General features: G+C 39.4%; 1 protein-coding gene across 2 annotated transcripts in view; it reads right to left on the bottom strand.

Annotated features, from left to right (window-relative positions):
• Window positions 1-16,663, bottom strand: part of ranbp9 (RAN binding protein 9) — a 39,280-nt gene extending 22,617 nt beyond the window's left edge. For both annotated transcript variants that reach the window (XM_050074730.1, XM_050074729.1), the window contains exons 1-4: window positions 16,009-16,663; window positions 11,850-11,961; window positions 5,822-5,874; window positions 3,366-3,533 (exon numbers count right to left, since the gene is read on the bottom strand). In XM_050074730.1, coding sequence (XP_049930687.1) covers window positions 3,366-3,533; window positions 5,822-5,874; window positions 11,850-11,961; window positions 16,009-16,225 — 550 coding nt within the window. In that variant the 5' untranslated portion in view covers window positions 16,226-16,663. The remainder of the gene's footprint in view (window positions 1-3,365; window positions 3,534-5,821; window positions 5,875-11,849; window positions 11,962-16,008) is intronic.

Genomic DNA, 16,663 nt, shown 5'->3' on the forward strand with positions numbered 1-16,663 from the left:
ATGGGCTCCGATTGTTACTTCAAGTGTCTGACAAAATTATGGGAAGAACCCCTACAGAGATGGACCTATTTTCCTAAAAAACAGTATATAGACTCACAAAGTAATCCCTCTCAATCATCACCCATGACTCACTCTCAGTGTGTGTACCTGTGTATTCATCTGCAGAGACTCTGCACTCTGTCTGGAATTTCTTCTCATTTTCTGTGTTCTGGACATTTATGGGTGTGCACCCTCACAGTGCTCAGGTGAGGTTGGGGCTTTATACCAATAAAATGTCGCGTCCAGGTGCCAGACTGTAAATGGCAGGCATCCAAGAGACACAACACCAAAAAAAAAAAAAAAAGAAGTAAATATAGCGAGGCAAAACGCAAAAACAAGAGTGAATCTGGGGTTGACTTTTACTTAAAGTTTCGCTGCCGAGCACGTTTACAAGCAACTGACAGTCCTGCATAGTATACCTTTAAAGAGCCTTTTGTTTAACTAGAAACTGACCCAAAATCGCAATGACCAAACACACCAGATTCCATTTAAATAAACAGTTATTTCATCATGATAGAGCCAGCATATTCTTTCACATCTAACTGGCTGAATTGAGGGTTAACGTAATCCAAATCTGAGTTGGTCATTGTTGGAACAGCAGAGGACAACTCAAGATGGCTTCTGTGCGTATTATTTTCTTTCCATAGACTTTGAATGAAGTGTGTTTTACAACGATAAAATTACTGTTTATCTAAATGGAGTCTGGTTGGTTTCATGGTAGCTATTTATTATTTCTGGTTAAACGAGAAGGATCCACTTTTTAATAAAGCAGATGACCTCTGTGGGGATCTTTTCCATAATGCTGTCAGACAGAGTAACAACCTGAGCCTGTCAGTGACAAAAACGAGCACTTTCAGTGGACGTAAATTGACAGCACTCAATTTCACGCGCTCTCGCTCAATACTAGACCATTTCAAAAACATGTCAAAAAAGTGTCCAGGTTGAAAGATACCAAAGTTACACTTTGAGTCAAAATACATCTGTTTCAGCAGGCTATTTTGAAATACACTTGAACAGTAAGTAAAAACCTGGGACATTCTCACTGAACTTCAGTTTGCGGTCAGCATTGTAGGCAGTGAGGATGAGATGTGATGAGCGGCCAGCTCCATGTAAATATGGGTTAACTAGTAGCCAGGTGACTTCAGTGCACATACACAATTCTCTGATTTCCTGTTCTGACTGTATTTCTCCCAATAACCTGATTTCTTGTTAATGAGGGTACCTGAATCCCTTTTTCATCTGGAAGTTATGCTCTGCTGCCTTAAGTGGGGCACCTTTTGAGGCAGCCTGAAAAGCACAACACATTTAAACTCCAATGGAAATCACACTTAGTTGTCCCTTTTTGGACTCAAAAATAATGTCAACATGTTTAAAATGTATTGTAAATTATTTTATTATTAAGAAGGAAGACAACAAAAACATATTTGGATATATGTTGCAGGGAAGTGTAAGTGCCTGTGTTTAACTGACAGCTGAGTGTCGGCTGGGAGTGAAAGAAAAATTTAAGAAAACTTGCACTGTATCTCAGAGCCAAAGGCAAACAGTGTTGTTAGCAGTGATGTTAAAGAATAAAGGACCACAGCAGCATCTAAGAAAACCAAAGTGACATTTGCAGATAGGTTTACTTTCTGTTTAATGTGCTGCAGCTAATTAGCTAACTAGCCTGCGAGCTGACGTTAGCGGTACACTTCTCCCCAGTGAATGTTTGTTTGGTGGCTCGTCCAACAAGGTGCAGGACGAGACGCCTGTTCATGTTTGTTATTCTTGTTAGATCAGAAAGACACTTTAGCGGGGAAGCTGATGTGGGTTGTTGTTCAAAGTCTTGTGCATCTGCTCTGCCTGTGATACAACACTGACGTTTCTGTTTTATGCAAATGTAATTAACTGTATGGAAGCAATTTCCTAATCTCAGTGTGTGCAGTACTAATGGTCTTCTGACAAATGAATGCAAAAATAGTCATCATGAAAGTAGATACGCATGCTGTAGCAGGTAAATTAAATTAACCTTCAGTTTAAAAAAGTTATTTATATTCCATTACTTGTAGCAATAATCTCCAAATAACCTCCCCTTTTAATATTTTTTTTTCAAGTTCTACTGTCATCTGATGCACATGTCACACATTCAGGTACACAGAGGTTTTTAGTACCAAGTAGTAGATACCAACACAGTTTTACTGTTTACTGACAATACTTCCCACAAGTTAAAGCTGGTTCCCAATCTGGGGGTCCTGACCCTCACTAAGGGCGCATTCACACCAGGATACTCCAGGGGTCTTGGTACGATTGGGTGGGGAATGCCGAAAAATTTCACACCTTCATTTGGTTCGGTTCACTTTCACACTGCACTTTTTAAAGCGGACCAAACTGCCTGGACAAAATCACGCAGTTACAACAGCTGCTCGTTAGGGGGCGGTATGGCCCGAAACGAGCACTGACCAAGAAGAAAAAAAGCACAAGGAAGAAGAAAACCCAGCTCATCGATTGGCCAGAACTGAAAACGGAAATCCATCCCCTTCATTTGGCTTGGTCACCACAAAAACACCAAACACCAAAATGCATTGCACTACACGTCTCTTCCTCTCTTAGGTTCGCAGGATAGTCCGTTTGCATTTCCAACTGTAAGCGAACTGCACCAGGGTTCACTTGCAAGTGAACCGAGACCCCCAGTTTTCAAGCGGACCAGGGTTCACTCATTTGGTCCGCACCAGAGTTCGAATGAGCGTTCACACCACTCCAAATGAACCGAACTATCCATGGAAGCGGACCAGGGTTTGTTTAAAGCGGACCAAATAGTGCCAGTGTGAATGGTCCTAAGGGTCGCCAAAGCTTTGTGAGGGGTTATGAGGCCTTTTCAATTTTAAGGGGTGTAAAAAAACCTTTTTTAAAATATACAATAGGCCTATATCTCTGCATATCATTCACTTTGGTGACGAAAACTAAATGAAATTGTTATTTTTGAAGTTTAGATTACTATTCAAGCAGATTATTTTTCACAGCCTAATCCTGGAGTTAAAGCGACCAAAGAGCTAACAGAACAATGGCCAAGCATCAGGAGGGAAGAAAACACTGGATCTGTCACAGAGAAGTCCTACTAAGTATATATGATTGCTAAAAATAAAGCGTACATATTGATTTGCGTATTGATTGGGGACCATGTTTAACAACAGTAAACTGTATCCAGACATCCATTTACAAACTCTAAAACAACAAATTTTTGCTAAAATGTTACTATTTAAAACTGAACTGAAAGTGAATCTTGTCTAAGGCCCCATACAATACAATAAAAGCATTGTTCTGTAATCATCTTTGGTGTCTGTGCTCCTTACCTAGGCTGTGGCCGTTCTTTGTGTAGAAGCAGGTGTTGTTGATGAGGTTAACGCAGCAGCCAATCACGTCGCCTGTTGTAAACGTGGGTCCGTAGGGTTGCCCGGTGCCAGACGAGCAGAAGGAGTGGCCGTCATCTCCGTGGTAACCGTATGAGTGCTTGTCCCAACCTGAGGGATGTGAGGTGTAAGAATGAGAGCGCTGTGCAGGCAGGGAAAAGGTGTAAAAACACAACAGATGGTTCAGTCTGAGACTACATTGAAAACTAAACCCAGGTTCAAGGTATGGGAACTGAACCCAGGACTTCAGTCTTTTCAATCACGGGGACAGCCTGCTGTTGTTTTCACCGTGACTGCAGAAGGACATGGCTCATTCAGTTTTTCCTCAACGCTGGAGATGCTCTCATAATCAGGACACGTTTTTTAGTATTGGGATGTGTTTCACTCCTCGGGGAGAGGGGAGAAAGAAGCAGCCTCTGCTGCAGCGTGGACGGCCTCCGGGCTAGGTAGGACCCTGTGAGTTACTGCGGAGCTGATAAGTTCATCCTGTAACTGCCACAGTCATCACCGGAGGAGAGCAATCAACTCTGACCCGGTTTGGCATCAGTTCCTCACAATTAGTGAGTTTTCATTAACATGTCTTCGTCAGCTGGGACTCTGCAGTTTGCTTGGGGCCTCCTGTTATCTTTACACGAAGGGACTGGAGCTTCTGGGCGGGTCCCGCTCTCAGACTGCCGAAGGGGTATCAGTGCTCCTGTTTGGCCTGATAACCTCTGTGGAGTGCAGAGCTCACATCTACTAGCGCTGTTTTAAATGGTACTATGTCATGGCAAAGAGAACAAGCAGCCACAGCAGAAATCTTTTACATACTGACAAGTGGTTGACAGCAGTTTTGAAACTGTGCTAGTGTTGTTAAATCTATGCACACTGTCTTTCTTTATGTGGTAGAGGATTGTCTTTGTGATCTTTTTTGCATTCTTGAGGCGACTTAGACCACATTTATTTAATTAAAGTGCTAAAATTCTGGAAGAAAATCTATGCCCTCATCAAAATAACTAAAACCTGACTGATTTTTGAGACCAAAACCTATATGATTTGCAGATTGAACAGGCGAGATATAACATGTTAATTAGTGAACTTGGGCGAATATTTTTATGTTCACACAGAACAAGACTAGTAGTTTTTTCCTGTTTCCAGTCTTTATGCTAAGCCAAGTTAGGCAGCTGCTGGCTGTAGCTTCATCTGTAAACACCCAGACACACCAAACCGACATCAAAGAATTAGTGGGGACAAAGGCCAATGGATGTGTCGCCTCACATCTCCTGTGTCTCCGCCCAAAAGTTGTATTTGAAGACACTGCAAAGACTACAGCCAACAGCAGGCTAGCATGTACGTTCTGCACCTGCAAGAGAGGAAATAACTCTCCACAGAAGCAGGTGGTGGTAGTCCGTGTTCGTCATTAAAAAAGGGAAACTGGACAACCCACAGAACGGATAGCACATTAACAGCACAACCTGATGTTGAAAGAACAAATGATACGTGCCGTGCGCTATCGAACAATGACACTAACAATTATGAACACTTTCTGCTAAAGGGTTCAATCAATTAGTAATTGTTATATTGGGTAATAACCTTACCTTATCTTATTTTTGGGTTGTGAACTAAACAAGACATTTGAGGACGTCATCTTGGGCTTTCGGAAACACTGATTGACATTTTTTTGTAACCATTACGTCAAAATTTCTCTACCTTCCACACTCTCAACCACATCCCAATTTGTTGATTAGACATTTGTATCCACCATGTACTTTGAGAACAGCAGAAAAATGTGAGCTGCTTTACTCTTATCAAGCTTAAAGATATCCCTTCTATATACAAAATAGTTGGTCTGCCATCTCAGTTTTATGCATTGTGCACAATTCTCAGAGGTGCAGAAGGCTGTCAAATTTTAACTTGGGTGAACGTATCAGGAAAATTCTGTTGAATACAGTCATTGATCTGCATTGGAAATTTACACTATATATCAAAATTCATGAATCCATAGAGAGAATTTATCTACATGCATGGGGTAGGTGAGGGATCACCTTCACTGAATGGAACCACCACATTCATGTCCCTGACCTCTCCAGGCATCTCACATGTATGAAGAAATTTTTTCAGCGTCTCAGACAATAAGAAAATGTGCACATGCAATTAGATAAGTGACACATAATAACTCAATGAAATGAGTAGTCTCTCACTCACAGTCACACCTACACCCAGTATATCAAAGGCCAATCTCTGCCAGACAATAAGTTCACAGACGAGATGACACCCACACAAATACAGTTAAAAAGATCTCTGGTATAATACACCAGAGAAACAGACTGTGACACACGCTAACAGACAAATTCATCTCACCACACCCAAAGGCAGAAGAATGAACACTGAGAAAAAAAACACACAATGCGTCATCTTACCAGGGAGTCTGTTCATGTTTACACCCTGAGCTGAGAGGCCGATGCCCATGTACCTGTGGGACAGACGGTTGAGAGTTTATTTGGGTGTGTAAAAACAAAACACACCAATCATGCTTTTCTGATAAACTCCTTAACATCTTCTGTAATTGCCTACAGCGACACTAACAGCCTGTGAGGATGTAATACTCAGTTCACATCCAAAGAAAAACAAATGTTGAATGGATGAAAACAGGAAGAACTTTCCCAAGTAGTGTTAACAGTTAGTACGTTAACCTGCAATTTATCAACTGTTTTTCATTTAGTAGGGGTGAGGGAACAACCGCTACAGCATAGTATCACAATATTTTTGTGTGGCAATATCGTATCGTCACACAGTGCCAAGTATTGATTTTTTTTAATTATATAAATTGTTAATATTACAAATACAACGTAAACTTTAGGTAGGCTACTAGAATAATACAATCAGTTGCTTTTTCAGTCCACTAGAGACATTTTGTTGCTGCAAAAAAATGGCTGAAGCGAAATCAAGATCCAAATCATCAGGTTGCTGTTTTATTAGTTCATGACTATGCAATAATTGTTCCTCTGCACTTACAGATTTTTATCTTTATGAGAATCACAATGCACTTTATTGCACTTTAATGTTGTGATGTCAATGTTGAATGTCTTGTTTGTTATATGTTCTTTACTGCACCTGGATTTGTGAGTAACGACATTTTGTTCACTGTATGCTGCTGTGTATAGAGACAATAAATACATTGAATTGAACCGTATGAGCACACTGAGAACTTAATCTTATTAGATAAAACACGTTGATAAAGTTGGGTACATAATTTACAGATGTAAAAAGCTAATAAATGACAACATATTTTATCGCAATACTCAGTATATCACAACATATCTATAACCGCAACACTATTGTATCGTGATTTAAGTATCATGATATTGTATCTGGGATCGTCTGGTGATTCCCACCCTGATTATTTAACATGCCAAAGTTAGCATGTGCTAGCTTTGTTTATGAACGTAGTGGCCCAGAAGGACAGATGCACGTTGTCACAAGGGGTGGAAGAAAAAAAAAAAATCGACAATTGGCAATACTGCATTGATACATGGATGCCAGGTATCAATTTTTTATTAGGGATTTTTTGCTGATATCCAGCATGCCGATGTATAACAACTAATCTGACCGATAACCAGTACCGATATCAATATATACGTTTTTTCCCCACCTACTTTTAAGTTAGGGGTGGGGGAAAAAAATCAATTTTTAGATGCATTGAGATTCTATCTTGAACAATGCGAGCATCAATGTGGAAAACTCATAAATCGATTTTAATTTTATTTTTATATTTATTTTTCAAATTAACGTAACTCCTAAACCATTCATGCTATTGACGTAATTCCAGCTGAGAAGTGGAGCTTTCTAGTGGTATACGGTACTGACATCATTACCTGTGGAGGAGGGGAAGGAAGTGAGCACAGCAGGAGGACAGTGACAGCTGGCGAGGAGAGAGCAAGTTGGGAGTGATTTAGCGGTGTTTTAGCAGAGTTTTGGTGAGTTTGGGTGGCATTTTCTTTGTAAATAATATTTAATGTTGTAAATAATAGTATTTGTGGTTTTTTGAGAGCTTTCGAGTTTTTTTATACTGTGTTTTTTGCCGTGTTTTCGTCGTGTTTTTACCATAGTTTGTAGTTTTGCCATTGTTCGCCTTTTTTCAATAGTTCATTTTTTTGTCGTTCATAGATAGTTATAGTCAGTTTTAGTTTTGTAAATACTAAAGGAAAAATGTCGAGGAGGTTGACGAGGGACAGGAGAGTCCCGTTGAGATTTGTGGATGAGGAGGATGGACCGGAGGAGACTGGTGGAGTGTAGTCATCTCAACCACAGTAAGTAATACAGTTTGTATGCACTGGATATGTATTCCCAGCTTTATTACAATAATGTTTTTCAATATCTAGTGTAAATTGTCTTATTGGCTCGTTTTAGAATCGAGGATCGTTTTATAATTGAAATCATTGCCCTTAGAATTGGAATTGAATCGAATCGTGAGGTGCCAAGAGATTCCCACCCCTATTTTAAGTGCTCATCAAGTCTCTTATTTAGTGGAATTAACATCATATTATGCATTCATACTCTTATCGTGATGGCCCACCAGCAGATGGGGACATGAAATACAACACTTAGTATTACAGTATGTAATATTCATTCATTGTGCAAAATAAAAAAGCATGTTGGCCCATTCTGAAAAATCTGCCAATATCTGCTGATACCAATGATAGGCCGATATTATCGTGCATCCCCATTTTTTATTATAGAAATGATTAATATTACAAATACAAATTAAACAATGGCTTTTTCAGTTCACTACTTAATTGTCCTGCCATACAAATGATTGAAGCAAGATAAACAGGAAACTTTATCTTCTTAGATGTAACAGATGTGGACAAAGGTTTTCTTTTTGAGGACATAATTTGCACTTGAATTTTTTTTTTTTTTTTTTTTTTTTTTTTAAATCACAATAACATTGTATTGTGACTGGTGATTCCCAGCTCTAGTTGTCACAGTGGGTGTCATATCACACACAGCACCTCTATTTAGGACCCAAGAAACAGAAGGTCACGCTGAAAGAAATTGGGCAATATTTAGATTTTGAAATTTTGACCTGCTGCAGGCGCTAAATGAAAAGTCAAATGATCCCCACAGTGATTAGCATTCATCCTCTTGCGACCCTGAATGTTTGTGTGTACAAATTCATAAGAAAATCCATCTAATAGTTGTACAGACATTTATTTCCTCTCTGGCTCAAGCATTGGACTGAACAACCAACTGACAAAGCCAAACAGTTGATGTGGGTAAAAATGTTTAAATATTTAATTTAACTTTTGAATCAGGTGCTTCCTGTTTTCTAAACATTACATGCACAGTACACCATGATAGAATCCAATGAAATGTTGATATTCTTTTGTTTGTTTGTTTATCACAGTATTCAGACATCTTGAGTCAAGGAGGGTCAACTGGTTGAAAACAACCAGTGAAGTCACGTGACTTGTGGCTGCTACACTGGAAGATGAGGTCCTTGGGACAACTGGAGCCTTAATTTAGGATTACAAATTGCCCGCTAGTCTTGTAAGGATTTTTATCATTCCTTCACTTCGTTAGACTGTTATGTGTTACGCAGCCTCCTAATATGAATTTCTAAATAGATTCTTTGCTATACAGGGCATGTATTGAATAAATGGGACTACTGACTGCATCGTAATGATTTACAGTTTGGGGTTAGCAAAGCATTACTTAAATCAAGATTCAAATAGGAGTGCTCCATGTGACTAAATATGAACTCAAATAAGATAATAAATAAAAATATTAAATAAGGATTTGCTTGCATTATAGGTCCTGTCTACAGGCATACACATATTTTTTGAAAACTGATATTTTCCTTTATAATTTGGCCTCTCATTCACATGCAAATGGAGTTTTTGTTCGATAAACACACATTTTTGAAAAAGCATTTTACGCTACAGATTTTTCAAAACTCTGGTTCCTTTGTATCCGTGTCAGAGTCCTGCATGAGTCTGATTTTCAAGACTCACTCCCAAACCGTGCAATACCGCAGCCGCCCTGCCACACGCATATATGCCCAATTAGTTCCGCAACCTGACCTGACCTGCGGACACAAGATCCATGACCTGACCCCAAACCACAAATCCTATGATAACCACGCCCTTCTCAAATAATTCTCTTAGGCACAGTGGTGTAGTGGAGGATTTACGCAGGCATATGGTCTATAACCACCTCCTTTCTTGTCATTTACAGTATAACCACCTATTGTTCAAAAAGTCATGGTAATATATAGGAGAGTATACCCACTTCCTCCTCTGTAACGTACACATCTACCTACTAGCACACAAACCTGAAATACCACTACGCCACTGGTTAGACAGCATATTAAAGTGATCATTTTTGGACATCTCATACATGTGAAACTAAGATAATATATTGCACAACAAAGGTGATTCAGGAAATACAATTTAAATGACTATTTGTTGCTTATTCTCACCACACTGACCCGCACATCTTCACAGTTAACGTGCCTGTTAGTAATGAACCTGATTGAAGTGGCTCTCATCATTGAGCTGACGCAGGAAACAGAGCCAACAAACTCAGTCAGCAGTCACAGGATTCAAACGTTAAAACATTTAATCAAATTATTAATCTTCTCATTTTATTTTAATCTTCCAACACCTGCGATCTGACACACACTCTTTTTTTTCTTTTTTTTTTTTTTAAACCAAGAACGTAACATGGAAACAAAATTAAGAGAAAATACCACCAGCAAATCACCTATTTAGCAGGTCACTAGCCAGGTGTCCACGCAGATGTAACCCCATGTAGGACTCTGATCAGTGTGAACATGTGAAACCGAGCATCTGGGAAACGATGACGTCACCGTAATTTGCACATGCCCATTGTTGCTTTGTACAAAACAACAACGATAGTGGACTAGCAGAAGCACTGCTCTGTCTCATGACTACTTCACATCTTAACTCTGTATTGCTGCACCTTTGTACGGATGAACGGAGGCGTCTGCTGCGCCCAATATTATTTGGTCCACCTCAGTGTGTGCGGTTTTAAGTCCACCAGAAACAAAGGTTTTGGATCATTCCTCTCTGGTGTTTGACATCTTGCTCATTTTTGCATTCTAACGTGGACAGAGACTTTAGTAAAGGGAAGGTCATGTGGACAGTTTTTCTTTATTGTAGAGAAAAATATATCAGTTTTCAAAAATATCTGCTTGTATGTAGACATGGCCTTAGAATAAATGCCAACAACAACATGACAGCATGCCCACAGACATTTTATAATAATCTCAGATATGAAGAGAAAGAGATCAGGATTGTAATTTCTGTGGGCTATCATCTTTTCTTTAGATGACTACTAATGTGCTGTAAGATTAAAAGAATCAGGGCTTCATGCAGGAGACAAACTGTGAACTGCCTCCAGCCAATTAATCAATTAAGACCAAATTCATTACAACTTTTACACTACTATATGTCTGATGGAGGTTTATTTCTTCAATAACAAGCAGCTACAATGAGATTTTGCATGTAAATCCACATTAGACTCAGATTGTTTGGGCTTTCATTGCAACTCTTCCTCTTGTATATTGTCCTGCATATCATGCAGTCCATTAATTATGATACCTCAGATTGTCAGCCATTTATAGGTTTAACAATATTTAGAGTCAATAATGTCACTAATGGCCCCATGGGGCTCGTGTTTATCAAACACCAGGAGAAAAAAATATTAAATTGTCCCTGCATTTTCCAGTTAAACATTACAACCTCACAAGGCTGTTAGCGTGGCTGCAGATGTGGCTCGATGTTCATTGGTTTACACCTCAGTTGTGCTACCAGCTGAGTGCTAAAATTAGCATGCGAAAATGTTAACATCTATCATTTCAGCTTAAGCACGCTAGCAGGTAAGCATGCCAATATTGCCTACAGTGTGTATGTTATTGTGCTACCAGTTTGCATGTAACATCTTAGGTTCAAGTTGAATTGTTATTTGAAACATAAAACATGACTGAATGAAGTATTGTTTATCTCAGAACCAAAGTGTAAGTACCAATAAAATAATTAAAAAAAGAACACATCAATATAAAAACAGAAATGACGTGTACTGTTAACTTACGTTACAGCTTCCGTGCTAACTGTTGCAGAATATTCAGTTCATGACAAGTTTACATAAACATTTAGTATCTTAAGATGCTAACATGTAGCATGCTAACACTAAGTATTGGCAGGAATTCAGTTATGAAATTAAGTGTTAGACACGTTCAATTATGCCCTGTTGGTGGGAGTTATGAAGAAAGCGGTGTAAAGAAGCCATTGGGTCTCATCCAGATTTCATAACAATTTAATAGTTGTCAGGATGTTTAATTTTGACAAACACTGACATCTCTCAAGCCAAGTTGCTAACGTGGCAAAAACTGTTGAAATGTTTTGCTTTGTTCTGTGTCCTTACCCATCTCGGCCTTTGCTGATGATCTTCACCTCGAAGTAGTAGACCCCGCAGGCTGCTGGGATGGGGTGGGTTGCCCGTACAGACGCTGCATCTTTTGGGGTTTTGCCATGACCTTCAGGTGAGGGTAAAACACAGACACAAGAGCAACACGATGTGGTCATGACAAATGGATACTGGATCATTCTATAATTTTAAAAGGGATAGGAATGAGTAGGAAGACAGACAGAAGCTTTCTGCTGCGACTTAAGCTGATGATCACCAATTTTAATCGTGTCTTTAATCATACATTTTGATCTGCTTTAATTCAAAGCACAGGGCAGGACTGTATGTAGATTTTTAGTATGAGTGGCTGTGGAGAGGATTAAACCCGCCCACCCCTGTCAATAGCTGTCAGCCCCATCAAACAAAGGGGCGTACATTTCCAGCAGTTTTCAAAGTGAGCCAAGTTTTCTTGAAAAAGGTTCCTTGTGTTTGCCACTTGTCCTCACGTGTTTTTGAAGCCAAAAGGGAATGTCGACCATACCCGCCAGTTATTTCCCCTCACTGAAAGAGTACTACTCTGAACAGATGAAGTCAAATTGGATCAGAAGCGACGTGGAGCTTCTGCAGAAACTCTTTACCAAAAACATTTTACAACCTAAGCTGCAGTGTAAACAGAAAACATCCTGAAGGCAAATAAGTGTTTGTCCCAATTTTTTCAGGTAAATTTATATTAGTGTTTTTTGTGTTTAATAACTGCACACACTGATTTTTTACAGTGGTTTTGACACATTTCCACATGAGACAGGGTTTGGCAGCGGAAATAAAAAAACATATATTTATTCTTTTAAATAGATCTTCAGTTTTTATATGGGGGGTAAAAGTAGGCCTTGTGATCCCAGAACATATGATGCCATTTTACTAGATGACATTCTTATGAATACCCTTGAGCACACGATGTGTCTTGGGCTGTGAAGCAGCTCATCCTGTCAGTCTGTAAAAGCTAACGTTAGCTCAGGCAGCTACAGTGTAGAGCTGTCAACAGCATCAGGGGTCAGATATCAGAAATGTTCACAGTGTAAGACGTTACTAAGCAGCTATTTTCTGTTACTACAATAAGGTGTCATGATTTTACTTGGAAATACTGGGTAATGTCAAGTGTAAAACAAATGTACTGTCATACTACATCTGAGCTAAATCGGTCAGTTTTTCTGTAGAAAACAAGCTTGTTTACTGTTTGGTGTACTTGGAGTTTAAGAAACTGGTTTGGGAAGAAACAAAAGCCTGGGAGGACCCCAACAACAAGCAACCTCATCATTTTATCTGATTGTTTTCATGTTGGAACTAGATAAGTTTGTGATTATGCTTGATACAAACATCTTGTTAAATACAATGCAGACACATAAAGGCCTGGAGTTTAATTAACCTACAAATATGATCAAAATCAAAATCTCACTTGGAATATTGGTCCAAAAATAAATCAGGTATTTTCCTCGAATTGCACAACCCTAGGAGAAGGCATTTCTTATTTCATGAGATGTTTGACAGCTAGTTAATCAGTCTTGTTAGGTCTTGAAAATGTCACCAAGTGTCTGTTCCAAGCAGCAGGTTTAATTACTGATCTGGATGATATTGCTTAGGAATACCTCGGACCCTTTGAAACTTGGAAAACAAACCAATTGGGAAAAACTAAACTAAAATATTTCACCCTCCCTTTTACATTTGTTTTACTGACAAAATGGTTGCCACATGAATACACCATTCAGGTGAGGAAAACCAAAGAAATACAACCCCCCCCTACAAATCCTGTACACAAAACTAAGGTTATAACATTATTATTTTCAGTGCCAATTATTAATGTAATTATCTGTTCTCTATTAATCTTCAATCTGTTTATTATCTTTTTTATCTCAATCATTTGAGCTACGAAATGTCTGAAAATAGTGTAAAATGCTCATCATCAACCCAAAGTTCAAGGTAATGTCTTAAAATTTTGATCAACTGCCTGGTCCATAAAATGTAAGAAAATAAGAGGAAAATGTTCATTGTCATTTCCCGAAACACAACTTGACAAATTCAAATGTCTAGTTTTGCCCGACAAACACTCCTAAACCCAAAGTTATTAACTTTATTATTACAGAATACTTAGAAACTAGCAAATGTTTGCCTTTATGTAGCTGGAACTAGGGATGCACCAGTTAATTGGCTGAACGTCTGTATCCACCGATATTCACCTTGTTGACTGCCATTGGCCTATCGGCAAATAAGGTAATATTTGTATTTGTTTAATATTTGTAATGTTATGTCATGTCAATTTTGTGCAGGCTAAAAAGCAAGGCTCGAGACTAATGGCGCCCTGTCTTCCCAGGGACAATAAAATAGTGTTTGGGATGAGCAGAGATCTACCCTGGGATGTTGTCAGGACGAAAGAACTCAGGAAACTCCCTGATAATGTGACGTTGTAATCAACACATTTGTGTTTTTATCAATGTTTTTACAGCATTATAAAGAGATATTAAAGAGGGAATAATTATATATACACACATACATATATATATATATATATATATATATATATATTTAAAAAATCTCATGAAGCAGTCCATGAATACGTATGATTGAATTTGTGCTTGTACAATAACTTCAGTTATTGTTTTTTAAATGAAGATTTCTTTGTTTCCATGGCACAAAAGAGGGAATAAATAACAACAACAACAACAACAAAATATTGGTATTGTGAATCGTTTATCAGCCAAATTGTTATTTTAAACATTGATATCAGCCCACAATTTCACAATCCCTAGCTGGAACCAGTGAATTTTGGGCCTTTGACACTAAACACTGAGTTAATCCATTACCAAACAGTTTCTGGTTAATGAGCCAACCATTTCAGCTTTAGTCCATATGATTGCAGAGTCAAATCTTTTAGCAGACCTTTGTATTTAACATCAGTGACATTTAGTTTTTGTCAAAAAACTAATGGAAGATCCTGTTGGTGGGTTTTAGACAACAAGGTGTTTACTGACTGTTAATAATAGAAAAGAGTAGGCCAAGACTATCTTGCTCAAAATTACATTTTCTGTATTATTTGTTAATGATTCTGACTCTATCCTATGAATGCCAAAAAGACTAGGATATTTGACATAGCAAAAGCTAGTTTGAACTTTACTTCCCAGTTAACTTGCAAATATTCAGCTTGTGTGTTCAAATAGTTGGCCTGTTCTAAGAGCAGATCTTCTTTTGCTCCCTGGGGGTGATTCATGTAAAAGTTTGCAGTGTTTGAATGCTTAAGTTACCCGACAACTGCATACCTGCTATAAGATATCCAGGTGAATGTGTTGTATAGAGACAGACACATCACTCTAGCTGTAACAAGGAAGAGTGTGCGTAGAGAGCCGGTCAGACCCAGAATAGTTGAACACACCCAGGAAGCACAGTTACACCTATTTTTTTTACTCTAGCCTTTTCTTGTAGGCCGGCACCAAAACCCCTTTTGATAGCTTTGCTAAGCAACTAGTCAACCTGAATGTCACTTGATAGACACTTGATATCAAACCCTCAGCAGCAAAGGACTACATATGCCTGTCATGTCATCAGTTTCACTGAAAGCCTTTCAATTCATCTGAGTAACTTGGGCTAATCATGATATTCGACACTGTGTATTTCCTGTCATTTAATTACCTAATAATGCTACATTAGCTAGGCAGCCCTTACGGTGGGTAAGGGCTGCCTAGCTCAAGTCCATTTTGGCTAACGTTAAACGGTAACGTTACGATTATGTGACTCACATCGAGCCTAACCAGCCTGAGATGTACTGTCTTTATAGCTGATACTACGTCTATAACTATTAGTTATATATCCAAAGATAGCCTGACAGATTGCCCTCCGTGAGAGCTTCATGGTGACAGTTCATATTGCTGACAAACTGGTTAACAGGGTAGCAGGGACGCTAACGAGCTAGTAGGTCAATTTTGGCTGTGGATACACCTCGCCAGCTGGTCGGGTTGCAAGATGTCCTCTGCCTTGTTGTTGATGAAGCCACTAGCCTAGCCTACTTTGTTTTTAGCCACAACGGCAGCTGGCTTTGATCCGCTAACCGTCAAGCTAAGCTAACGTTAGCAGACCTGACGTTAGCACTGGGCAATAAAGTGCTAAACTTGAGTGTGACTTTGTGTCATACCTTTATAGTGGACACGGAGATTGTTCTGAGAGAGTCCGATGTAGCTAAACTTGTCCTTCGGGCTCCAGGAGCGGGGAAGCGGAGTCTCATTTTCATTAACGGCTGGATAGAGCCGTCGGAGTCGCTGGTTGAGCTCCTTTTCCTGCTCGTTCAGAGCCGAGTCTCCGTGGACAACAACCGACATTAGAAACCCACAGCCCGACGACTGTCCAGACATGGCTACGACACGAGTTTTAGTAAATTGGCTTGTCAGCAACAAGCCAGAGCCACTTGTGTCAGTCAGTGTCAAGTTTTAAAGGGAGGTTTAGCAAAGCTAGCTAGCAGGCTAAGCTAACTGGCTTCGCTGGTCGTAGAGAGGCAGCCAGAGCTGGTTAGTCGAGTAGCTAACCTGGCTAGCGCGTTTAGCTTGGCCAGCAAAGGCGAAGCGATCGCTGAAATGGCTCAGGTTGACATTAGCTGACACAAAGCCACAAATAGAGACACTAGAAGCAGACTGCCTGCCGCGCAGGAACCGAAGAAAGTAGTTAAAAGACAGAGGAGCAGGTCGTCGTTGGGAGCAAAGTAAGAAGTAACGTTAGCGTTGACGGATCGACAAAGTATAATGAGCTCAGCTAGCCTCGATCTTTTGTTTGTTGTCGGAGCGTTATCCGCAAAT

Source organism: Epinephelus moara, chromosome 21 (genome assembly GCF_006386435.1).
Source record: "Epinephelus moara isolate mb chromosome 21, YSFRI_EMoa_1.0, whole genome shotgun sequence".
Classification (NCBI taxonomy): Eukaryota; Metazoa; Chordata; class Actinopteri; order Perciformes; family Serranidae; genus Epinephelus; species Epinephelus moara.